At 32.8% G+C, this 27,310-nt stretch overlaps 1 protein-coding gene and 1 pseudogene across 1 annotated transcript; both read left to right on the top strand.

The window, feature by feature from the left end:
• LOC145270074 (uncharacterized) lies at nucleotides 1-27,310 on the top strand. The gene is made up of 3 exons (XM_080125676.1): nucleotides 1-351; nucleotides 17,788-18,846; nucleotides 24,993-27,310. Exon 2 carries the CDS (start codon nucleotides 17,801-17,803, stop codon nucleotides 18,704-18,706), a length of 906 nt encoding a protein of 301 aa, XP_079981802.1. The 5' UTR covers nucleotides 1-351; nucleotides 17,788-17,800; the 3' UTR covers nucleotides 18,707-18,846; nucleotides 24,993-27,310.
• On the top strand, nucleotides 11,350-11,465 carry LOC145274887 (U2 spliceosomal RNA; annotated as a pseudogene).

Genomic DNA, 27,310 nt, shown 5'->3' with positions numbered 1-27,310 from the left:
ACAATTTATTTATCACAGAAAAACTACTTGTCCTTGATTTTAAGGGTTAAAAGGTCTATTTGTCGTTTTATCAACTCAAGGGAGATACGATGTCTGTTATTTTTTACATATTAAAATGTACGTTAAATAAAATAACAATCCCAACCGTAATCAAAGAGATCGGCCCTATTTCGAAATGATCATTAAAATTTTATCCTCTTTAATTTTCTGCGAACCTGCTGTTCTGCGCGCCATCTTGATTCACTACTTTAGACTTTTCCACCATCTACCTTAATTAACACGTCTTTACAATCGCTTCTTTCTTGAAAGTAGATAAGCCATTCAAAAGAATATTGTCGAACGAAAACAAAAGTGAGTATTACTCAAATTCAATTTTTTTTTAACACTCTTTTATGCTACATCAGCGCGATTGTTTCCCTTTGTTTTAAATATGGCTGAACGAACGAAAAATAGAGAAATGTGCTTGTTCGGAATAATAACGAAAACCGAAGATCAAATTTCAATTGAAAGCAATTTTGGTGCTAGTGCAGAGAGTGATCTGCGCTATCTTTTAAATCGTATTTCCAAGTTTAATTAAAGTTTTATGATATGTTGTTTTTTTTTTTATTCAATTGTAAATTTGAAGTATAGAATATGTACAAAACACCCCCTCCCCATGTTAAGAACGGCTTTTTAAATAATAACGTTATTATTTACGTCCGGATCACTCTCTGCACTAGTACCGCAATTTTATCTACTTAATTGTCATGTCGAAATTAATAACATATTATTACATAGAACATTTACTTTCCCAATCCACTGATCCGCCTTGACTGCAATTACCTCCACCCAACGTCATGCAGTTACCTCCCCTGGTATTATAAGTTATATTTTGTTTAGTATTTAAGTAAAACTCTCAATTTACTTCGAAAGCAATTTTCATTAATAATTATTTTCTATTACGTTCGTGCAAATTGAATAGCCGATGCTCTAGGTGTGTCAGAATTTTGGGGGAATTTTTGACACCTCTAACAAAAAAACTGCGAATAAATATTTAAAAAAAACTCGAAATTTCTCTTTTTAAACTGGGTTGTTTATTTTCTTTATGAAATATACTTCCAAAATAAATTATTGCAGTCGTTTTAAAAATAATAGAAATATTATTTTTTATTTAAAAAAAACAAAAAAAAAAACAGTGTTTACAAAGTGCCGGTGCGCCTTCATACAGCCATTTTGTTTATGTAATGAAATCAATTGAATTTTACGAGCTAATTTTTTTTCAATTTTTTCACTTTAAAAATCTAACAAAATTTTTGTATTGGTTCAATTTTTACGATATTTTCAGGTTCAATGTGAAATTATATGCTCTTTCCAATACACTGAATATAATATTAGAAGTTTTATTTTTTTAATTCACCCCCCCCATTTTGAAATGTCTATTAAAATGAAAATAATTAATTTTCTCACCTCAAATTTATATATCACAAATTGAAGATAAAAGATCAATAAATAAAATAAGGTAATTTAAAAACAAAAAAGAATAGTTATTTGCAAATTTACCTGTAAAGTTCAAAGTTTTAAACCTTCTTTTTTTTTTTTTTTGAAACCACGTTGAATTTTTTTTGTTTTTGTAAGCGAAACCTTATAATCTTGTTATATTGTCCAGAAAATTTCGTAGAATTACGACAATTTTTCCTATTTCATTCAATGTTTTTTATAGATATTAAAAAAAAAAAAATCACTCCATAAAGAAGAAATAAAATATATTAAATCAAAAACTCATGTATTTTTTTGAGAGAAGAAAAAAAATCCAAATTTCGTTAAGTGTTTTTTATTTTAAAGTCAAAACCTGATAAGTAAAATGTGATCATTTTCCAACTACGGTGACACAAATTTCTTCATGCACAAAGCTTAACGGCTTATGTGTATGTGTTGTTTTTAGGTCCTTATATCCATCCGTATTTCAAAACAGGAAGAAACACCACTTCGCTAACACTGGTTAATGCTTACATAATGGCAGTCTTTTCAAATAGTTGTTTAAAAAAAATTCTTTTATTTATAAAATACATGGAATATAAAATATAAATATGGACAAATTCTCATCAATGAAGAATGGAAGCATCCATTGATTAGTATTTTATATAGGTAAGTGATTTTTTTAATTTATTATATTTAGATTAAGTTAAAATTCGTTGAATTTCGTGAAATCTTTTTTTAAAGAAAACCGATTTAAAAAAAATTATTGTATGTTTTTCGATAAAACCTTTTATTATTTTAAAGTTTGATCTTTGTACCTTTTATTGAAAAAAAATTAGGGTTTAAATTAAATTATTCATATTGTTATAAGCTTCGAAAGCTAGCGAGTCTAAATAATCACTCCTTTTTTAATGGCAAATTCTGACACTCCTAGTGCACTGTGGGACCACCCAAAGACTTACATATAAGAAGTTGATTACGGGGGGGGGGGAATAAGAAAATGCCTTTGGAATAAGCACCCCCTAACTTCCCCATGTCAAGAACGGCTTTTGGAATACCCCTCTAACCTTCCCATGTTAAGACCGGCTTTCAGAATGCCCCCCCAACCTCCCCATGTTAAGAACAGCTTTTGGAATAAACGTTCTTTGGAAGTTGGACAACTAGTGCACATTGATCAACACCTTTACTATAGTTATGGTTTTCAGTAATAAAAAAAATGAATAAATTTTTCCTTTTTTATGGAAAAAAAGCATCATAAACTGTAATAATAAAAATAAATTAATTTTTTCACGAACATTACGGAAAAAGCCCTTTAAATCGGTATTAGTTGTTTTCAAGTTCGATGTAAACAGGTTCTTGATGAGCCATCCTTTAGAATAAATTAATCTTATCCACTATACACAATAACTGACCATCACAGTATGCATTAACTTAAGTGGCCTCAAGATAAGTGGTGATTATATTGTAAAAAAAAATGTGAAACAAAACGTTTACCAAAATTTTATGGAAAAATCTTAATTGCATTTATTTATTTACAAAATTCAATGTGAATAAGTTGACATAAAAGATGCCATTTTTTAATAACAAGTGTGGCTATCCAAAAATACTCGTTTTTTTTCTCGTCAGAGCTTACAATTATTGAGATTTCAAATTCAGCAATTAATAGGAGAAAAAAAAACAAATAAATAAAACCAGAAGAGAATGGAGGGAAAAATTCAAAGGATTTCTTGGTTGAAAAATAATAGGAATTTTTTTTTTTTTTTTAAATTACATTTTCACCCCAAACAAGGCACATTGCCACTTTGGTGTAGGGGGCTACTATCAGGGGCAGCAACTACTGGGGCACTATGTAGGGATTTGGGCAGCAAGATGTCGGTTCACTTTGCACTTGAACTTCTGCATGTCAGTACAGTTAGGGAAGCAGGAACCTGGAATAGAATTCCAGAGTCTAGCAGTTCTGGGGAAGAAACTACTGGAGTAAAATAATTATCTATAATATAAATCTCACCTGTCTGTTTAAATGTATGTTTGTATGTCTGCCTAAAACTTTTGACAGAGGTAATGGATTTTCATGAGATCAGTATCGTTTTAAAGCTCAGACGGCAAATATCGAAAAATTGGCCAAAAACATTAATTCTTTCACCTTGAACTGGGCAGTTTTCTACAAGGAGGGGTCGATTTTTTGTGAGCTATTTTTGCAAGTCATCATATCGGTTGGATTGACTGTGCCTAATTTTAATGTTTCGAACTTCCGGTCGTGTCATGGAGTAGGGGTAAGACGTCAGGTTTTCTTTCACTTCCTTTTCTGCCTTCGTGACAGGGGTTTGAGCTTGCTTGCCTACTACCACTTTTAAAATAAATTTTTTGCTCAAGACACACCTCCAAACACCCATGCAATTAATATATAAAATAAAATAAAGGAATATTACTCTATATACACTTTTGCTATTTGTTGCAAAATATTTTCCAGGAGATTTTCAACAAATTTTTGTCATCACATAAATTTGGCTAAATACGACTTATTTTACTTTTTTTTTCTTGCTATATTTTCTCAATCTGATTAGTAGTGACAGGAAACTCTGGGTCCACAACATTATATTTTTGTTGACACACAAATGATTTTAACCTTCTAGCCTCAACCGACCATATGAACTCCAAAAATCAGAAATAATTGTTGTTCCCAGATGCACAAATATCTTAAGGCTATCAATGTGGAAGAAATTCTTGACTGCATTATGTACAAAAAGCAACTTTTGGTCGTCTGATTATACCTCCCAAATACCTCCAACTGCTTCATAATTTGTATTAGTTGTATTTTTCTGTGAGAAAATAGACGAGTCTTTTGTTATAGTGCACCCTTCTCCATCAATTACTTGTGGACGCTTCAGAAATTGTTCAATGCATGCATTCTGGGAAAAGTTGACAATTCAAAATGATACAATTTCTTTCAAGTTTGATGTACTTAAAGAAAACTCTTTTTCTAAATCAACCATTCATTTCTGCAAGCAGTATCTCTACATTTCCAGATGTATCTGTCAGTTCTATTTCTGGCTTTTAGCTTCATCTCTATGCCACATGTCAAGGATAACACATCTTTTAAATTAGAATCTTGAAAATCAAGAGCAAATTTTGGGAAAAGTTTTTAAAGTTTTTGGTAAAAATGATTACTTTCTCTGAACAATAGACCTAGCGATTAAGTGGAAAAACTTTCCAATTACACACCTTGAAATTGGAATAAAATGATGTCTTTCTGCTGAAATAATATTTTAATTAAAAAAAAATCGAATTTCTTAAATAATTAGAATACTGCTGGATTGTTTTCCATAAATTTTGGGAGCACTATTTTTTACTATCACATGTATTTCTAAAATTTATTCTAATTTTTTCTTTTTAAGTAGCGTATCTACATATGAAGAAGCACTAATTATTTTCTGATATAAACTTTCTTTTAATTCTACAAAACAATTTTCCTTATTTTTTCCTCTTGTGCACAGTAAAACAAAATATTAAACATATAACCACACACAACAAATATACCTACACAATTTATGAGTAACAATGTTTATCAAATACTACTAATATTTTAGTGCACATGTATGCTGAAATATTAGCGGACAGAAAAGTTACATCTGATGTTTGTGTAGGACACAGGCATGCAGTACTAGAATAATTAAATAATCTAAAATATAAATCTCACCTGTCTGTTTAAATGTATTATGAATGTTTGTGTGTCTCGCAAAAACTTTTGCCAGAGGCGATGGATTTTAATGAGATCAGTATCATTTTGAAGCTCGAACCTTTGGATGACAAATATTGAAAAATTGTCCAAAAACATTCCTCCTTCACCCTCAACTGGGCAGTTTTCTACAGGGAGGGCCAGTTTTTTCACTGGCATTTTTTGCAAGAAATTCAACCCTCATGCCCACAACATCGCATATAAGGCATTTTGACCACCCATGATGTCACAACCACAGTAGACACATCAGCTCTTTTTCCTCTGGCACGTTAAAGGTTTGAGCCTGCTTACTACTGTAACGGACGCGTCACGCGCATCACGTTGTAACGGGAATGATGTCCCGGGCCTGCGTCGTCCAGTGGTGGACCCCTCCAGCGTGACCAGACTCGTACTGGTCCCTGGAAAACATACCTCCGCTGCTCCAGGCACGTTAAACGTGCATGACCCCAAGTCCGTGTGGCGACATTGTCCTCTTCGGCCGTCACTCTGGTTTCATGTCTGTGTCTTCGTCGTCTGGCGTCAGGGCATACCTGAAATAAACTGCATCTTCACTTATGCCGGCAATCGAAAAACAAAGAAAAAACTCTGAGGTCATTTTCGTTTAAACCAAATAAAATAATTATTTGCAATCATTCTACATTTGTTTAAAGTCATGTTTTCGTTATCCGCGCTTCGTGATGCAGGTTGTATACGTGAGATTTCAGGTTAATTCTCTAGCTAAGAACAAGAACTTTTTAAGTCAGTCCTTACTTAGATTTCTGCCCCTGCCTCTCACCCCAGGCGGGGCGAGAGCCGATGTGTACGCTTCGCTCGCTGACCAAAGACTGCCAAAACCCTTCTAACTCTTTTTCGAGTAGGCGATCGTTGTTTTTATCAAAAGCATCTTCCTTCCTTTTCTCCATTATCTTCTATTCCCCCCTCTTTCTTCTCTTGTGAATTTCTTTTTCTATCCCTCTATTTTCTTATACTTTTCCCTTTCTCTATTGTTTTGTGAACATATCTGTCAAACTAGCTTGGTGGTCTCTGAGTTAAAGCACCACGGGTCCCCGACTCCGAGCAGACATTTTGGAACCCAATTCTCGAGACTGTCCGAATCAATTACGTTAGTTAAAACTCATTCTCACCAGATCCAACTAGAAAAATAATCTCCTTTTTTTTCCGCCATTAAAACAGATATCATGTCCCGAACATCTCATAAACGCCTGTCTTAATCTTTGACACAGTATCAGCACGCCCCCCCCCCCCCCGGCCATAAGCATTCTTATCTTCACCTAGCTGAACGGGACACCCGGCATCGTCCGGTGTCCCGTCATATCCGCCCTCCCCTTACACCTGTCAATTAGCCATAATTGGCATATACGCAACCTGCATCAGAAGCCGGATCCGAAACTAGTAATTCTACAGTCTAGGTCAATTAACAGCAACTAACAAAAATTGTCCATTCGGCATGCAAAAATGTTCCTGTATCAATGGTCCGGTTGGTATGCAAAAATGTTCTGCTCTAATGGTTCTGCTTATCCCGGTGTATGAGATTGTATACATGCATATATATATTTTTTCGATTGTTAAACTCTCATTTTTTTTTCTCTACTAGTCCTTTTAAGGTGACTAACCCATGTACATGCAAAACAGTTTCTCTTTTCTTTTCATTTTTTTTTTCAATATTCGGTCCTTCTCTATGCCTTAATCTATGTGCATGCAACTGAGGAAAGATAACCATGCTCAGTTCACTATCAAAAGAGGGCTCATACACCCTTTAACTACTTGTTCATTTTCTCTTTCTCATAATTCATAAAACAATCAGAAAAATATTTGCACTTTTTATATTTGTTTTTTTTTTCCATTCTTTTTTTTTCTTTTTTTTTTGTTAATAATGGCTTAGGGATTGACTGTGCTGCAACCTTGGGTTTTGTCGATAGTTGCAGCCCATGCACCCTATCCAGGTTTTGGTGGAGAGCACCCATTGGTATCCCTGCCTCGCCCAGGCGCGCTGCCGTCAGTGGTTTACGGTCACCTGATTTCTCCCTATACTTAACACTGGGGAGGTCTCTTCATCATTGACCCCCACTCACATCCTTATCCAGCTATCTGCAAATTAAAAAACACTCTCCAGATTTTCTTTTCTCACACCTCATTGAACAAATCCTATCCACATATCCATTTTTTCTTTTTTTTCGTCTTCTTTTTTTCTTTTTCTTTCTGACACTCCCCTTCCTTTCCCAATCTGGTCCGTCCTCAACTAAACTGTTTCTTTTTTTTCTTTTTTCCCAGAATTTCCCAAATACAATACAATACAGAATTCCCAATACAATTAATTCTTTCTCCTACGAGATCAACAAAAGTTTCCCGGCACACCAACCAGATACACACACACACGTACATTTCTAGTGCATCGATCCAACCAACGGCAACAAAATCTTTCATCTCAATTTCTTCCCCATGGTCCCAAATATAAAACAACATAGGCGTGCCAGCTGGGGAGGGTTCATATCGTTTCTCCTAAGTACCCCGGTGCAAGGAGACTAAGTTTCCTCCACAGCTAATACGTTTTCCAAACCATACTTACACAACGTTGCACTTTCCTGTACAGCTTTCATTAAGCTCTATGATACCCAACCTTTTTTTTTTTTTATTACCTTCACTTGTCCCATAGGCATTCTCTCACTCAGAACAAGGTACAGCATCTGCCCTAACGCCACACCCAACATGGACTATTCTCATCCAGTGAAGGAGAGATCCTCCCCGACCGAGGCAATCCTGCCCTTCAGTCCCATAATTTGTCCCAGCAGCGCCATTTTGGTCAGAGACCAAGTGCAACAACTGTTTCAACGCTACACTAACAATATTCAATCCCCGTCCCGTGAAGGAGAGATCCTTCTCGACTGAGCATTTCTAAATTTCTCTTTTCCAAAACAGAACAATATCAGCACCGTTAGTTTCTTTAAGATATTCTACTCGACAGTTTAAATGATTTAACACTACCATCAATTAGATTATTACTTCTCTCACTCTCACTGGTAACAACAAACGTTTCTAGGCATCCTGTACTCACCCAGCCATCAGCGAACAATAACTCCATGCCATGCCCCCTTGTGAAGCATTTTCTTTTCCGCCAGGCTCCTGGTCGGCTGGTATACTGCTTCGAATACCAGGGAGGGTGCTCAGCCTCGCCCTCCAACGAGGCAGAAAAAAAATAAAATTGACGGAGTAATTACCTTCTCCTAGTATAACACACCTGACAATCACAGGTCCTTTTTCATGTCCCATCACTGGACTTACGCCGTCTTATGCGACCAGTATATTTTCCAATAATCTCACAATATGTTTTCTCGTGTTACCATACCTGACAATCACAGGTTCCCTTTTTTTTTCATCACTGGACTTACGCCGTCCCACGCGACCAGCACACTTTCCAACAACCTCACAATATGTTTTCTCGTGCCACATCCTTTGATAATTTTGCAAACCGTGCACTGGGTTTACGTCTTCCAACCACCCGTTCCCTTCGGTACTAAGATGTCTTAAAGCCCATTTTTTTATTTCGTAGGAGCAATGGAGTTCGCCGCCGAGCGACCAATAGAAACCCTTAAACACAGGACATCCCTCAATCATTAAGTTGTTTTTTTTCTTCTTCTTAACTACAATAATTATTATTTTTTTTTTTTTTCTTTCTTCCTCCCTTTTATTTCTTTATTTATTTATCTATCTAGGTAACCACACATATACACCCGTACACGCGTATACACAAGCACACGCCTGCACATACCTACATACTTGGATCAAATCTACTCCTATTCGGCAGTTTAAACACTTAAAACTAAATTTCAATAATGGAATTAATTGTCAAGAAAGACAAGTTTCGTTTTTTTTTTTTTTTTATATAATTTTTTTTTCTTTCTCTTTCTTTTCTTTAGTTTTAATAAAATTCTCCCACCCACCGTCTATTTAACGGTGTAAATGTCTCACAACTAATCGGTAAATCATTACTTCTTCTTTAAATTTCTTACGATAGCTACTATTCGTTACAAAATTAGAATGGCATCGGTGTACTGCCGGTTTCTCTCTCTCTCTCTCTCTCTCTTATGTCAGTGACAACATATGCGCGACTGTTCTTAATGCCCCAATACAACAACGTATCAACCCGTTTAAACAAATACATATTTCATTTTCACTTTTTTCTTTGGGGGGTGACAAAAAAAAAAAAAAATCAACAATTCTCTGCAATATTAAGAAAAAAAAATCTTTACAGAATACGTAACCAACGAAAAGCACCCTGACAACAGCGCCTAAAAAAAAAATCTGAGCGAAGCAAATAGGAACCAATAAAGATCTGCCCCTACCTTTCTCGTCTGCTTCCTTTCTTTCCATATCTCCACTTCCCTATCTCGCTGCACATTTTTTTTCTGCATTCTGACGGCTATTTATGCCCTCAAAGTTCAATTTCACTCTTTCTTTTCCCTTCGGTACGTTCAATATCAGTCTTTCTTTTCTCTTCGATAAGTTTTCTTTTCAATCGTTCCTTTTCTCCTATTTTTTCCTTTTTTTTTTTCTAAACATTTTTCTGTGCTATTTTCCATTTCCTTTATATATTTTTTTTCAAGAGAACTGAGTTCCAAACGCTTCAAACTGTTTTCGTGGTAACTCGTCCGTGCACATCCCAGATGTGATCGTCCTAAGTCATCGGCACCACGTTGTAACGGACGCGTCACGCGACGCGCATCACGTTGTAACGGGACGCTGTCCCGGGCCTGCGTCGTCCAGTGGTGGACCCCTTCAGCGTGACCAGACTCGTACTGGTCCCTGGAAAACATACCTCCGCTGCTCCAGGCACGTTAAACGTGCATGACCCCAAGTCCGTGTGGCGACATTGTCCTCTTCGGCCGTCACTCTGGTTTCATGTCTGTGTCTTCGTCGTCTGGCGTCAGGGCATACCTGAAATAAACTGCATCTTCACTTATGCCGGCAATCGAAAAACAAAGAAAAAACTCTGAGGTCATTTTCGTTTAAACCAAATAAAATAATTATTTGCAATCATTCTACATTTGTTTAAAGTCATGTTTTCGTTATCCGCGCTTCGTGATGCAGGTTGTATACGTGAGATTTCAGGTTAATTCTCTAGCTAAGAACAAGAACTTTTTAAGTTAGTCCTTACTTAGATTTCTGCCCCTGCCTCTCACCCCAGGCGGGGCGAGAGCCGATGTGTACGCTTCGCTCGCTGACCAAAGACTGCCAAAACCCTTCTAACTCTTTTTTGAGTAGGCGATCATTGTTTTTATCAAAAGCATCTTCCTTCCTTTTCTCCATTATCTTCTATTCCCCCCTCTTTCTTCTCTTGTGAATTTCTTTTTCTATCCCTCTATTTTCTTATACTTTTCCCTTTCTCTATTGTTTTGTGAACATATCTGTCAAACTAGCTTGGTGGTCTCTGAGTTAAAGCACCAAGGGTCCCCGACTCCGAGCAGACATTTTGGAACCCAATTCTCGAGACTGTCCGAATCACGTTAGTTAAAACTCATTCTCACCAGATCCAACTAGAAAAATAATCTCCTTTTTTTTTCCGCCATTAAAACAGATATCATGTCCCGAACATCTCATAAACGCCTGTCTTAATCTTTGACACAGTATCAGCACGCTCCCCCCCCCCCGGCCATAAGCATTCTTATCTTCACCTAGCTGAACGGGACACCCGGCATCGTCCGGTGTCCCGTCACACTACTCCTACTTTTTTTTTTTTGCACTGGCAATTTTCCTTTTTCTTTGGGCTCAACCAGCACGCTTACACACACCTCCACTTTCTTTTTCACCTCGCCTGCCTACTACAACTTTCTTTTTTTTTTTTTTTTGCTCAACACACACTTCCAAACACACGGGCAATGCCGAACACCAAGGCTCGTAATAATATAAAGAAAAAAAATAAACAGCATACCTAAAATAAGGCCCTTAGATAGTTATCTATTACTGTTATTACTTCTACAACAGACCATTATATAAGTAATCACATATACATCATCATTATATTATTGCGCTTATCGCTCCGTTCGTTATCATGCTGTGTATCCCTAAAAAAAGAAAGTGGAATATTCCAAATAAACCTTGTCACCATTAAAATATTTTTTTAAAATTGGTGTCGCTGTTGAGGCAAAGCTAATAAAAATGATTTATCTTTCTTGGCCTTTTGGCTAAGATTAAAGTGTAGAATCTGTTCTTCAGGTGCTACATTTCAATTTCTTCTCTCTCAGTGGAAGAGAAATCCTTTATGACTAAGACAATTTTTTCTCCACGTTAAAAAGCAACTCTGGTGTCTAAATCTGTCCCGTGGGGAGGCATTGTGAATAGGTACTATGTTTGATGTAACAAAGTTTTAATATTAAAAAAGTAACTGGAAAGAGTTATTTCTGATTTAATTACAAAATGCCCTGGAAATGTCACTTCTTATTAATTATAAAATGCCCTAGAAAATGTCCGTTCTGATTTTTTTTTGTTTATTTGCCTCCCCATAAGGCTGGAATTGGACTTGAGGTCGGTTAAAAATTTAGGAGGAAACCAGCTCCCCAAAAAGGGGCTCTCTGGTCAATAACTAAAATAAAAATTGTATCAGTAATGAAGGATTTCTCCTCCATTAACCAAGACCAAAAAAGAAGGGATTTAAGTCACTGGAATGCTGAAACTGATACTACACTCAGAAATTCATTTTGAAGCAATGGTTGCCTAATTTCTAACCGTGTTAATGTTTTTATGTATTACTTTCGAAAAGCTGCTGAAACAGTTTATGATTTAAACATTACTTTATTTCAAGTATATTTTAAGCAGTGGGTTACGGGATATAAAGTCAGTCCCAAAAATTATTCAAACCGTTTATGATTTAAACATTACTTTATGTATATTTTTAACAGTTGGGTGGGAGATATTAAATCAGTCCCGAAAATGGGTGAAACCATTTTCGCATTACACATTACTTTATTTAATGTATATTTTTAACATTGGGGTGGGAAATATGAAGTCGATTCCGGAAATGGCTGCAACCATTTACGTTTTGGACATTACTTTATTTAATGTATATTTTTAACAGTAGTATGGGAGATAAGAAGTCGGTCCCGAAAATGACTGAAAAAGTTTACGATTTATATATTACTTTATTACACATATATTTTCAACAGTGGGGGGGATTATAAGTCAGTTCCAGAAATGGCTGAAACAGTTTACTATCTAGACATTACATTATTTCATGTATATTTTTAGCAGTGAATTTGGGATATAAAGTCGGTCCCGGAAATAGCTGAAACAGTTTACTATTTAGACATTACATTATTTCATGTATATTTTTAGCAGTGGGTTGGGGGATATAGTCCCGGAAATGGCTGAAACAGTTTATGATTAAAACATTACTTTATTTAATGTATATTTTCAACAGTGAGGTGGCGTACATGAAGTCAGTCCTGGGATTGAATGAGATGTGCAAATATATACTATCAGAAAGCGTCGCCCACTATTGAATGAGATAGGTGGAAAACACATAGTAGCAAAATACCCAGCGTCGCCCGGGATTGAATGAGATAGGTGAATGATATATATTAGCAGAATATGCAGCGTCACCCGGGATTGGATAAGATAGGTGAAACATATATACTATGAGAATACCCAGAATTGATTGATTTGTTTGTAATGAAATAATCAGCTCAGGCAATATATCAAAGTTATTATTTAAGTAAGGGGGGGCGACATAGTGGGTTAAAGTTGAAAATTATTGTCGAAATTAATAACATATCCAAGAATTATGAAGAATGATGAAATGTGAGTTACTTGATTGGTGTGTTTGTAATGATATAATAAGCGCAGACAGTATATCAAATATATAAGTAGAAGGGAATACAATATATCAAATTTAATATTTTAGTAAAGGGAGGAGCGATAATGTGGGTTGAAATTATGAAAATTATTGTCGAACATAGTAATATATTCAATAATTATGAAAAATGATAAAATGTGAGTTAATTGACCGGTGTGTTTGTAATGAAATAATCAGCCTAGGAAATATATCAAAGTTATTATTTTAGTAAGGGGACGATACAGTTTTAATAAAAAAACTAAAATATGATTGTGCATTCATTCATGCTGAACATAACGCTCACAGCATGTCCAGCAACAATATATTACATATGAAAAATGCTGCTGTGGAATTTCCACAGGTCCCGCTAGTATATAAGTAATCACATATACAATAAAAATAACAATATACAAAATCATAAAACAAAAAATTATATATAAGAATCTATTGCAACCAAAGGGAAATAACTCTAACTTCAATGTAAGTTACTTCCCTAAGATGTTACTTACAAAAACAGAAGAGAAAGAATATATGCATGCATGTGTACGTAATAAATAATTAAATAAATATAATTACATCTAAGTGAAACACATAATAACAATAATATAATTATTACTGATAAATATTGTAACAATAATTTGATAACAAACATAAATGCTGCGATGCATTTAAAAATAATTTTAAAAACCCTGAAAATTTATTTTACTGTGGTCCTACTATATCCATGTTCCAGCCTAAATATGCCTTTACCTAGTTGTTGTACATATTTTTCTGAAAATGAGATTTACTTGAAAATTTAAGAAATCTAACACCATAATACCATCTTGGTGATTCACATTATGTTGGTAAATAAATAATCTATAATTGAAAATTATTGAGATCATTGTCTTTATTCTTTTGACCTTGTCTTGTACCTAATGGTGATTTTTTTTTTTTTTTTTTGCCAAACAACATTCTCAAAACTCCTTACATACTACACACAATGCTTTAAGCAAACTACAACATATTCGACAAACATAAAATGTTTTGTCATCTCGGTTTCTGATTAATTTGCTTTCTCATTTGATAAATTCAAAATCTCAATATATATATTAATAAAACTGTAGATGTATGTATGTGTGTCTGCGTGAAAATATTCAATCGATAAACTCTTAAACTACTGATCACATAACAGTGAAATTAACAGAAAATAGTAATCATAAACCAAGGATGGTTTCTAACAAGTAAAATCTTTGTTTGGATGGATGAATAATGCGTACAAAAATATGTTGGCAAGTTGAAATGCAAAATGTTCATTTCAACTTACCGACATATTTCTATTACTTTTGCGCATGTGCAAATTCATTCATAGCTTGAAGTAGTTTAATTTCAAATTTTTCTTATCTATCTGTCGATAACTTAAACAGTAGAGAATGCAGCTGGAATGCTAAATGTTTTGATTTCAGTACTAACTGATGTCACCCAAGTCATCTTTTTTACTTTTGAAAACAGTACTATATATTACGTAAAATATAATATATATATATATATATATATATATATATATATAAAAGCGAAAATGTATGTATGTTTGTGTGTCTGCTAAAAACTTTCGACAGATAGAACAAAAATTCAGAAACTTGGTCTCATATGAAAGCCCCATCCTTCGTCCAACAAATATCGAAAAATTTGCCAAAAACGTTGATTTTTTCACCCTGAAATCAACACTTTTCTGCAGGGAGGGTCAGCAAAAACCATCCTCTCATGACGAGATCGGTTGTACGCATGCGTCAGATGACGTCATAACCTGATTTCGTTTAAATATTTGAAGAACTGACACAATTTCATGTATGTCGTGTTAGTTCAGTTGGTTAGAGCGTTGGGTCATAATCTAAACGTTTTGGGTTCGAATTGTGGTGTGAGATGTCTTCTTTTTTTCGTTTTTTAAAATTTTAATATTGAAGCAGGGTTATTTAAGCCATTTTTCACGTAACGTTCGTTTTTCTGGGGGTTTTTTATTCGCGTATTGTTAGGTTTTCATTAACACCCCACTCCCACCCCCGACCGACCACACACACCCAAAAACACTCGGGTACCCACCGGTTTTTAAAATTTTAATATCGAAACAGGCTTATTTAAGCCATTTTTCTGTTTTCTTTTTTTACTTCGCTTATTCTTAAGTTTTCATTAACACCCCCACCCCCGACCGACCACACAAAACTCCAAACACTCGGGCAACGCCAGGTACCCCCGCTAGTCTATATATATAAAAGCGAAAATGTATGTATGTATGTAGGTATGTGTGTATGTTTGTGTGTCTGCTAAAAACTTTCGACAAACTGAACAAAAATTCACAAACTTGGTCTCATATGAAAGCCCCATCCTTCGTCCGACAAATATCGAAAAATTGGCCAAAATCGTTAATTTTTTCACCCTGAAATCAACACTTTTCTACAGGAGGGATCAGCAAAAACCATCCTCTCATGACGAGATTGGTTGTACGCGTGCGTCAGATGATGTCATGACCTAATTTAGTTTAAATATTTGAAGAACTGACACAATTTCATGTGCGTTGTGTTAGCCCAGTTTGTTAGAGCGTTGGGTCATTATCTAAACGTTTTGGGTTCGAATCGTGGTGTGAGATGTCTTCTTTTTCTCGTTTTTTTAAATTTTAATATTGAAGCAGGGTTATTTAAGCCATTTTTCATGTAACGTTCGTTTTTCTGTTTTCTTTTTTTACTTCGTTTATTGTTAGGTTTTCATTAACACCCCAACCCCCGTCCGACCACACACACACCTACAAACACCCGGGCAATGCAGGGTACACCCCCCCCCGCTAGTATTCAATAGAGAATTAGCTCTATAAAAAATAAATATGAGATCTGCATGAATTAAAATATATTTAAAAATATAGTAAACGCTAGTATACAATATATATATATATATATATATATATATATATATATATACACACGTGTGTATATATATATATATACATATACACACACACACATGTGTATGTATATATATATATATATATATGTTGTGGGGGACAAATCACCTCTATTTGAGAACTAAGTGGAATCAACCAGTCATATAAATACCACTGGTTTCAGAGACTAGATGGAGACATTCATACCATGTTTAACCGCATGTTACGAACACGTTCCTCTCGTACCACTTTAAGGGCTCCTGTATTCTTTATGATAACTACCTATTATATTCATACACTTTACACTACTTGTGGTTTCTTTCATTTGTGACTCCTAGTACGAGTCTACAACAATATATTGTTCAGCCATCGATCATTTCAATTTGCTGACAAATTTTTTAATACTTTTGCACATGTGCAAATTCATTCATAGCTTGACGTGCTTTGGAACAATCCAGTCAATTTTTTTGTAAATAAGCCATGAAAAACTTAGCCATATTGAAGTAGTGTGTCAATGAATGTATGTTCAGACATTATGTATGAAATTTCACTTTTATTTGTCAATGAAATAAATTTTATAATTTTGTAAGATATTTAATATATCTCTTCACAGTTAATATGAATTTTTTTACAACATTTAAATATTCACACATACTATATTGTAATTTGGAGTTATTTTTGTAGTTTGTTTGATATTTCTCTTTACAGTTCTCATGCAAGAATTTGAAACTTGATAATTTGCTTTTATCATTCTGTACTTTTGCTGTACAAAATTTTCAACTACAATTTTATATAACGAATTTAATATCAGCAAAAATCTATGGAATAAAAAGTAAACAAAAAGAATCTAAATTTTTCTATACACAAAACAAATCCATTAATTTATCTATTCCATATTTGAATATTCTATTTTGTATATTTTTTAGTTATTGTAATTTTTTTATATTTCTCTTCACAGATAACTGATAGAAATGAATTCGTCTAGTCAATAAACTCTTAAACTACTGGTCACATAATAGTGAAATTAACAGAAAATAGTAATCATAGTCCAAGGATGGTTCAGACGTTGTATATGAAATCACACTTTTAATTGTCAATGAAATAAATTGATTTTATAATTTTATAATTACAGTCAAAATGAATTTATTACAATATTTAAATAAACACTCATTTATTCTTTATTGTATTTTTAGTTATTCTTGTAATTTGTTTGGTATTTCTCTAACTGATAGAAATTTGTTTGATATTTCGCTAACTGATAGAAATGAAGTGTATTTTTTTAATTATTTTGTAAGATATCATTTGTTTAATATTTCTTTGCACAGTCTTCATGAAATAATCTGAAACTTGATAATTTACTTCTTTTTATCATTCTGTACTTTTACTGTACAAAATTTTCAACTAAACTCAATGTATGTTCAGACATTATATGTGAAATCTCAGTTTCTTTGTCATTGAAATATACTGATTTGAACAAGCATCTAAGTATTTGTTATACTGCATGATTTGTTTAATATATCTCTTCACAAATAACAGGTGTAATTAATGTGTCTAATCAAGAGGGAACAAGAACTCATTGAGAGAAACCTTATTGTAAACAGAATGGATATAAGTACTTTAGGATAATCCAGTTGATTTACAAGTATTTCTGCAAAAAACGTCTTCATGCAAAAATATGAAACTTAATAATTTGCTTCTTTTTAGCATTTTGTACTTTAAATGTACAAAGTTTTAAATTTTTGTTATAATTGATTTGTTACCAAAAATCTATGAAAATTATCATGGATTTATCTATTTTATATTCTGTATTGTATATTTTTTTAGTTATTCTTCTTATTTATTTAATATTTCTCTTCACAGATAACTGGTAAACATGAATTTATCTAATCCAGAAGAAATCATTGAAAAAACTGCACCAGAACTCATCATCGATCGGCCATATCATTGTGAAGTGTGCGAGTCATCCTTTCCAAGCAAATCTTCGTTACAAACGCATGTTCGAACACACACAGGAGAGAAGCCATTCACATGTGACCTCTGCGTGTCATCGTTCACAAACAATTCGGCATTGAAAACACATATGCGAACACACACTGGCGAGCGTCCATATTCGTGTCACGTGTGTAACGCGGCATTTACAACCAATTCTGCATTGAAAACGCACTTCCGAAGGCACACTGGTGAGAAACCATATTCCTGCCACATCTGCGATTCAGCATTTTCAACTAACTCTTCATTGAAAACGCATCTGCGATCGCACACAGGTGAAAAGCCGTACAAATGTAATGTGTGTTCATCAGCGTTTACAAACTATTCCGCATTACACACGCACATCCGAACACACACAGGAGAGAAACCATATTTTTGTAACGTCTGCACAACGTCATTCGCAACAAATTCAGCTTTGAAAACGCATCTGCGGACACATACTGGGGAAAAGCCGTATGCCTGTCAAATCTGTGATTCATCGTTTTCAATGAATTCGTCGCTGAAGAAGCATTTACGAACTCATACTGGAGAGAAACCATACTCTTGTGATCTGTGTGATTCAGCATTTGCTTCGAATTCCGATTTGAGGAAACATGTTCGACGACATACAGGAGAGAAACCGTATTCTTGTAAAATCTGTGGGTCAGCATTTTCACAAAGTTCGAATTATAAAATTCATGTGCGGATACATGACAAAAACAAAATACATGGTAAGAGCAAAATACATGGCAAGAACAAAATACATGACAAGAATAAAATACATGACAAGAATAAACTGAACTCAAAGTAAACAAAGAAACAATTTTTTTTCTTGTAATGTGCTTGGCTCAGTATTTTCAACCAATTTTCGTTTAAAATTATAATTAATGATAAAAACAAAGTTCCTTTATGAATTTAAAAAGAGAAAGAACCTGATTCTAAAGTCTGCAGGTTAGTATTTTCAACCAATTTTTATTTTGTTTATAAATATATTGATAGAATTATTTTAAAAAAATACAAGCCTTACTCTAAAGTTTTCAGGTCAGCATTTTCAACCAAATTTTCATTTAAAAATACAGCTAATGGAAAAGATAATATTGAGGATGTTTCAAGACTATTAAAACCCAATGTTGAAAAGTTAATGATAAAAACAAAAATCGTTTACATATAGTTTCAAGACTATTAAAAACCAATGTTGAAAAGTTAATGATAAAAACAAAAATCGTTTACATATAGTTTCAAGGCTATTAAAAACCAATGTTGAAAAGTTAATGATAAAACAAAAATCGTTTACATATAGTTTCAAGGCTATTAAAAACCAATGTTGAAAAGTTAATGATAAAACAAAAATCGTTTACATATAGTTTCAAGGCTATTAAAAACCAATGTTGAAAAGTTAATGATAAAACAAAAATCGTTTACATATAGTTTCAAGGCTATTAAAAACCAATGTTGAAAAGTTAATGATAAAACAAAAATCGTTTACATATAGTTTCAAGACTATTAAAAACCAATGTTGAAAAGTTAATGATAAAACAAAAATCGTTTACATATAGTTTCAAGACTATTAAAAACCAATGTTGAAAAGTTAATGATAAAACAAAAATCGTTTACATATAGTTTCAAGGCTATTAAAAACCAATGTTGAAAAGTTAATGATAAAACAAAAATCGTTTACATATAGTTTCAAGGCTATTAAAAACCAATGTTGAAAAGTTAATGATAAAACAAAAATCGTTTACATATAGTTTCAAGACTATTAAAAACCAATGTTGAAAAGTTAATGATAAAACAAAAATCGTTTACATATAGTTTCAAGACTATTAAAAAACAATGTTGAAAAGTTAATGATAAAAACAAAAATCGTTTACATATATTTTGCTATTATCTTTTATAAACAAAAACAAATGGACAGACCTCATTCTAAAGTCTGCGGGGCAGTATTTTCAACCAATTTTTTTTTAAAACTATGGATAATGTAAGAGATAGTACTGATGATGTTTGAAAACTATTAAAAAGTAATTTTGAAAAGTTAATGATACAACAAAATTCGTTTACAAATATTTTGCTTAAATATTTTGATATATATTCTTTTTAAAGAAAAAGGAAATTTATCTGGGCACAAATTTAAAAAAAAAAAAAATGAACCTCGTTTTCAAGTCCGAATGTAGATATTTTCAACCAATTCTCATTTATTATAAAAACAAAGTTCGGTTACAAATATTTTGGTAACAAAAGAAAATGGGCACAGATAGAAAATAAAGCTTATTCTAAAGTCTGCAGGTCAGTATTTTCAACCAATTATGATTTAAAGTTAATGATAAAAACTAAACTCGTTTACAAATATTTGATTGCATTCTTTGTAAACAAAAGAAAATTTAACTGAAGGCAAATTAAAAAAATGAACTATTAAAAACCAAGGTTTAAAATTCGTTTACAAATATTTTGATAGCATTCTTTGTAAACAAAAACAAATAGACACAAATTAAAAAGAAAACGAACATCATTCTTAAGTAACCAGTTTTTATTTAAAACTTACCTACAAATAATGTAAGAGTTATTTAAAGTTAATCATAAAAACAAAGTTTTTTGCACGGTTCGAATGATAATATTCACATGTGTATACATGCGAAGTAGAAACTGAACACAAAGTGCATTAAGAAACAAAAAAAACTTATTCTTGTAAAGTATGTGGCTCAGTATTTTTAACCAATTCTCATTTAAAGTTAATGATAAAAATATCCGTTTAAAATTAAAAAGAAAACGAACCTCATTCTAAAGTCTGAAAGTTAGTATTTTCAACCAATTTTTTATTTAAAAACTTACCTACACATAATATAAGAATCATTTAAAGTTAATGATTAAACAAAATTCGTTTACAAATATTTTGATGGTATTCATTGTAAACAAAACAAAATTTAATTGGACACAAATATAAAGAAAATAAATTATTAAAAACCAATGCTTAAAAGTTATTGATAAAAACAAAATTCGTTTATCAAAAAGAAAAGTTTACAATTTGACAATTAAAAGTCAGTAGTATGTTTAAAATGATTGTACTGACCATGTTACAAGACTATTAAATCCAATGTTGAAAAGTTAACGATAAAAACAAATTTCGTTTACAAATATTTTGATAAAATATTTAGTAGCATCCTTTGTAACCAAAACAAAACATTAACATTTGACAATGAAAAGTCAATAGAATGTTTAAAAAGAAATTCTGTAAAAATCTTTTAGGTAGAATAAGGTGGCAATGTAAGATAATAGCGGAGATGCTGATGACAGGAGAATTAGTATCTAAGAAATGTTGATCAAATAAACCATGAAAAATGTTGTGAACAATTGAAAGATAAAAGTCAAACGAGTGCTTAAACTGAAATTCTTAAGAATTTTGTCTAGAATAATAGTCAGTATGTGATCATGTGGCATCTGAGGAAAACTACACTTACAAATAAATAAAACAAAAGAGAGACTCAAGGTAAACTCAAAAAGATAAACTTAGATAATATGTCTGACATGGTACCTGAAAGCAGACTATAGTGCTTAGCTGATTTGGCCATAAATCATGAATGAAATACGCATTGAATATGTGAACATGATTTGTCTTTGATGTGATATTTTCATGTATAATTATAATAAAGCCTATCCAAACACAGAATAGGTGAACGTTTGCTACTATTATTGCATTATGGATTTTGTTGCAGATTCTCAAATCTGTCATCATCTTTACACCTGATTGTAGAACCCTTTGTTTTATTAACATCATGACATAAACCGCTATTGATTTTATATGAAGTTAAGCCTTTTCTTCAAGGTGGCAAATATTAGCCTTGATTTGCCAATGAAACATAAGAAAGGTCGAGAAATCAACAAAAATTTGCCTGAGGTAAAAAAAAAAAAAAAGCAGAAATACAAGAAAAAGAAAATAGGGATTCAATAAGCTGCCATGCCATTGAAGTAAGTTTATTAATTTTATTCTACTTTTTAAATATTAATAACTTCTGCCTGGCTTCTAGGTAAACACTTAAACAAAAGAACAAAAATATTGAAAATGATAAAAATGAAACTGAAATCAATGTCAAAAAAAAAAATAGTAGTAGGCAGGCAAACTTGGACCCATATCGCAAAGAAAAAGAATGTGAAAAAAAATGTGATGTCTTTGCCGTTGCATCCATCGCCAAACTGGAAGTGATGAAGGTTTAAATTAAGGCTAGTCAATCGAAAAGAGGGGATGACTTTTGAAAAAGGCGACCCCTCCCTGTAGAAAAGTGCCTAGTTGAGGGTGAAGGAATTAATGGTTTTAGTGAATTTTTCGATATTTGTTGTCTGAAGAGTCAAGCTTCAAAACGATACTGATCTTATGAAAATCTGTCGCCTCTGTCAAAAGTTTTAGCCAGACATACAAACATACATACATACATTTAAACAGACAGGTGAGATATTATAGACTAGCGGGGACACCCGGCGTTGCTCGAGATAGTATAAACAATGAGAAAATTGAATTTGGTTTTGTAATATATTTGTTATTCTTATGAGATAGGAATTTTGTATGTTTATGTATCATCTCTTATTTCGAGCAAAAGAATATTTTACCCACATAAGACGGGTATTACACATATGAAATAATTGTATCTTGCCTAGGGTAGGTCATTTATAGCATGTATATGAAAGGACGGGTAATATACAACACATTTATCTCATCAAATCCCAAGCGATGCCAGGTATTTTACTAATATATATTCTCGCCTATTTCATTCAATCCCAGGCAACGCTGGGTGTTTTGCTAATATATATCTCAATCAATCTCATTAAATCCTGGTTGACACAAGGTATTCTGTTAGTATATATTTCAATCAATCTAATTCAATCCAAGGCAACGCCAAGTATTTTGCTAGTATATATTTGCATCTATCTCATTACATCCCAGGCAACCGTGTATTCTGCTTGCATACATGTGCATGTATCTCATTGAATCCAAGGTGACTCCGGGTAATCTGTAAGTATATATGTGGACGTATCTCGTTAAATCCCATAATTCTTGAATTGTTACAAATTTCGACAATTTAACCCACAGTATCGCTCACCTGTCTAAAATAATAACTTTGAGACATTGTCTTGGCTGGTTTTCATTACAAACACATCATCCAAATAACTCACATTTCATCATTTTTTGGATATGTTACTAATTTCAACAACCATGTCACATGATTTAACTTACATTATCGCCACCACTCTTACTAAAATAAAAACTTTGATACATAGGCTATGGTATGTTACTAATTTCGACTATCACTTTTCATGAGTAAATCCATATTATCGCCCCCTTCTATCACTAAAATAATAACTTTTAGACATGGTATGGCTGGTTATTTCATTAAAAACCCACCAAAGAAGTAACTCACATTATATCATTTTTCATAATTCTTGGATATGTTACTAATTTCGACGATTATTTTTAATGAAGTAACGAAAATAATTGCGACCTCTTACTAAAATAATAACTTCCATACATTGTCTGGTCTGTTTACTTCATTACGAATACACCAATTAAATAACTCACATTTCATCATTTTTCATAATTTTTGGATATGTTGCTAATTTCAAACCCCTCTCCTCTTAATAAAATAATACCTTTGAGAAATTTCTGGGCTGTTTATTTCATTAGAAACACATCAATAAAATACCTCACATTGCATCATTTTTTATAATTCTTAGATAGATTATGAATTTCGCCAATCAAATTTAATGAGTGTGCACATCTAATGAAAAGAGACAAATGATTAGCAAGTTTGGATTTTGACTAAGGATACAACTAGGGCACACATTTAGAGATTAATTTGTATAAATATGAAATTAACTTTAGAGGATTTAAATAAAACTATGCAATGAAAAGCAACCTGCATACATCTTTAGTGAAATTTACAAGAATCTGAATTCATAGACAGAGGCATTTAAGAAACGATTAATAAATTTAGCAAAAAGCCCTATAATTAGTGAGAAGATAAAACGATTTCTTTAAAGAAGGATTCCTGATCTGAAGATAAAAAAGAAAGAACCAAATAGTCTGGATGCGACATACCATTTAGTAAAAGTAGAAGAGAGACTAAGGACTAGAGTTCAGTTAACCGTCTTTCTAACACATATCTGAATTAAAGGAAATATACCATACCAGCTGATAGTGTCAAAATAAATCATTTCCAAGAGGAAAACGCAATAGTAGACTCCATATGTTGAACTGGAACAGGGAGATGGGATTTGGATCTTGGTAGAATACTGCAAGTGTAAAAAGAAGGGACAGTCAGCTAGATAATGCACTTATAGATGGCTGAGAAATGTTTCTAGTCTGTTTGTAACCGGCCCAGCCAATGGATGAACAATGTATTATTCTATATTATTGGCCTAATAATCACTCCAAAGTGTATAGCAATTAGACTATGAAATATAAATTATTGATATTAGTGGAAGTCTCAGTTATCAATAGGTTGTAAAGAACACTGAATCTGAGGCTCAAGTCAGTGAAGATAACATGGGTTCTATTTACAAATGATGAAGGTAAACTAAGAACTCAGATCCATTTCTTTGTTTTTAAGAATTTAATTCGATATTATGTTCAGTTGTGACTAATTTAAATAGTTGGGTGGATATTTTGATTTAAAGTTGTTGCATTAGAAAAAACACAAGTCGATTCTTTCATTAGTTAGATTACAAAAGAACAGTGTTGAAGGCACAAATATACATGTGAATCGAAGACAAAGGTTAAAGTATTTTTCCAAAAAATTTTTAAATAAAAATATACTGAAAAATATTGACATTTTTATAATTTAAATATATTGAAAATAAAAATTTCAATTAATACTTTCTGTGATTCATTCAGCTCTGATATATTTGATTAAAAAAATAATATTTAAAGAATAAAATTTGAAATATTTATCTCTTTGTTTCATTTAAATTGAAATTCCATTTGATAATCAATACAATATTTAGTGCCTAGATACAAAAAATAGATTGTCAGTTGATAAGCACTATTTTCATTGTTTAGATAAACTTGCCCTCAACCTATTCATGTTCTAAGTAAAAATTACTTATCTTTTCAGGTTATTTTTTCAAGAAGCTAAAACTATGGAAACCTTGAATAGCTAAGAAAGGATGTGACTACTTGACGAGGTATCTTTCATTCAGGATGGGTTGAGCTGACTCCACTTGTTAAACACATCATCTTCGATAAACCAGACCACACACGAGGGTCCATAGTGGCCAAGATAGTGATGGGCAGTTATCCTTGGGATCAGCAGCAAACACCTGTAAATCAGCAGCAAACACCTGTAAATCAGCAGCAAACACCTGTAAATCAGGGCTTGGTTAGACGTCAGCTTTGATGCTCTGTAACCACATCTTCAACCTTGGAATAGTTTGGGAGCTATTGCTTTGTGGATAAACTCTCCTGGGTTGCGGTTTGCAGCATGGGCAAGCTAGCAAAGCCTCCTCTTTAAAAGAGATTGGTTGAGAGGGATAATCCTGCATCATCTGCAAAAGGAAATGAGATAGAAGTTTACTAGTCTGCCAGTGACCAGACAAAAGCCTAGAAGAGTTTCAAAGCACAAAAACTCACTGCAACCAAAAGCAATTAAATATATTGTAAAGTGATGATTTCCCCTCCTTGTTAGATGGTCTAATGAAGAATGTCATAAATTTCTGTTATCATTCAATCATGGAAGATAATGTATCAGAGGGAGGTCATTTATATTAAACATTGTTAGAAATTCGTTTCTAATGAATATGTTAATTTTTATGTATGGACATAATTTTGTATTTTTATTCATGTATTAGTTCCATTTGGCTTTTATTACTTTATTCCTTTGTTTCATATTTTTTATTTTTCATATGAGAATGGAGATAACTGCACGCCTGTGGAACTCTGTTCCGTCTGCCTGCTTCCCACCTGACTACAACTTGGATGTGTTCAAGTCCAACGTTGACAAATTCCTAATGAACCGCCCCCTTAAGTAAACACTTCATCAAATCTCCACACTAATGTAATGTACTTGCAATAACCCTTATCCCTGAGTGGCTTCCGGGCCTTGATAAGTGGTGATCACTGTGTAAAAAAAAAACAAAAAAAAACAGGTTGTTGACTTTGATGGTCACCATCTTGTTATATCTTTTTTTTTTTTTCATTCCACTGATTAGCATAACAGGGTTTTGTTTTTTAAGGCTCTTTAAAGACTCAAAGCAGCATATGAATTATTAGAGCATTATGTTGTTGACCACAGGAGCATTTAAATGTAACCATATTTATAAGTAGCCAGACAAATACAGAGGAATTTTGTTTTGCAATAGTATTTCATGTTTGTGATTAATTTCTTACAGAAATTGCAATATTGGAGAAATATGTGATTGGAACTGGTGTATCTAACTGTCTTGAAATTTAGAATGTGTTCTGTGCATTCATGAAATGTCCATCAAACAAAATTTCTTTCAAAGCAGCCTTGGTTCTTGTCCAGAATTCCCACTATATAAGAAGACAAAACTAAAGAAAAATCTGTATGGTGTACATACATATGACAGAACGAGAATGTCATATTTAAAAAATCATGTAAAATTAAGTAGTTTATTTTAACTAAGAAAATAAAATTTTATTAGCAAATGAGAATGGGGTGTCTTGCTCCAGCATCTTAAATAAACAAAGAGAAATAACTCAATTCGAACTTTTGGGACTTTTTTGTTTGTTTTCATGTTGTAATACTTGCGATTTACCATTACTGTCTTAAAATTTAAAAAAAAAAAAATGATTTTCTATATAAAAAAACAATTTGATCTATTTACATGATTTTTGGAATATATATTTTCGTTTTGTGATAGATATGTACATTATAAAGATTTTACTGTATTTTTTTATTCTTAGTATATGGAGAATTCTAGACAACCACCAAAGCTCTTTATTCACCAGAACTAAAAATTTACATAAAGAGCAGAAGCTATCGCAGTTTAAATAGAATTTTTTGCATCAGCAAAAGTAAAATTTTATGCAACAACCCTCCCCCTCCCCCCCCCCAAAAAAAAACACAAGTTTGCAAAAAACACAGATTAAACTTTGAAGCAGTTCAACTACAAAATGACATTATATATCTAACACTCTTTGTGGTAGAGATTTTTTTTTATTTAATTTTTATTTCATGGTTGAAAACTAATTTGTACAAACCCTTTTTTCCTATTTGTGTTCATTGAATTGAACCTGATCATTTCTTTTATGTTTTTCTTGGGTATATAGCTTTATCTCTATCTCTGTTAATTGACACATTTTCATTATACATATCGCTCGCATGGAAAAATTATATACAAAACGCAAATGTGTTCCCTCATTTGGGGAATCTTATGTAAAATAAATCCTTTTTTCTAGTTCTAAGCAAGCCGA

The sequence above is a fragment of the Euprymna scolopes genome, chromosome 4 (genome assembly GCF_053919585.1).
Source record: "Euprymna scolopes isolate OS-2025 chromosome 4, ASM5391958v1, whole genome shotgun sequence".
NCBI classification, from domain to species: domain Eukaryota; kingdom Metazoa; phylum Mollusca; class Cephalopoda; order Sepiida; family Sepiolidae; genus Euprymna; species Euprymna scolopes.
The sequence above is the reverse complement of the archived record's forward strand: the minus strand, read 5'-3'. Positions and strand labels throughout refer to the sequence as shown.

Bases quoted from the DNA above. Each gene is read 5' to 3' on its own strand.
- LOC145270074 (XM_080125676.1), top strand. From the start codon at position 17,801: ATGAATTTATCTAATCCAGAAGAAATCATTGAAAAAACTGCACCAGAA.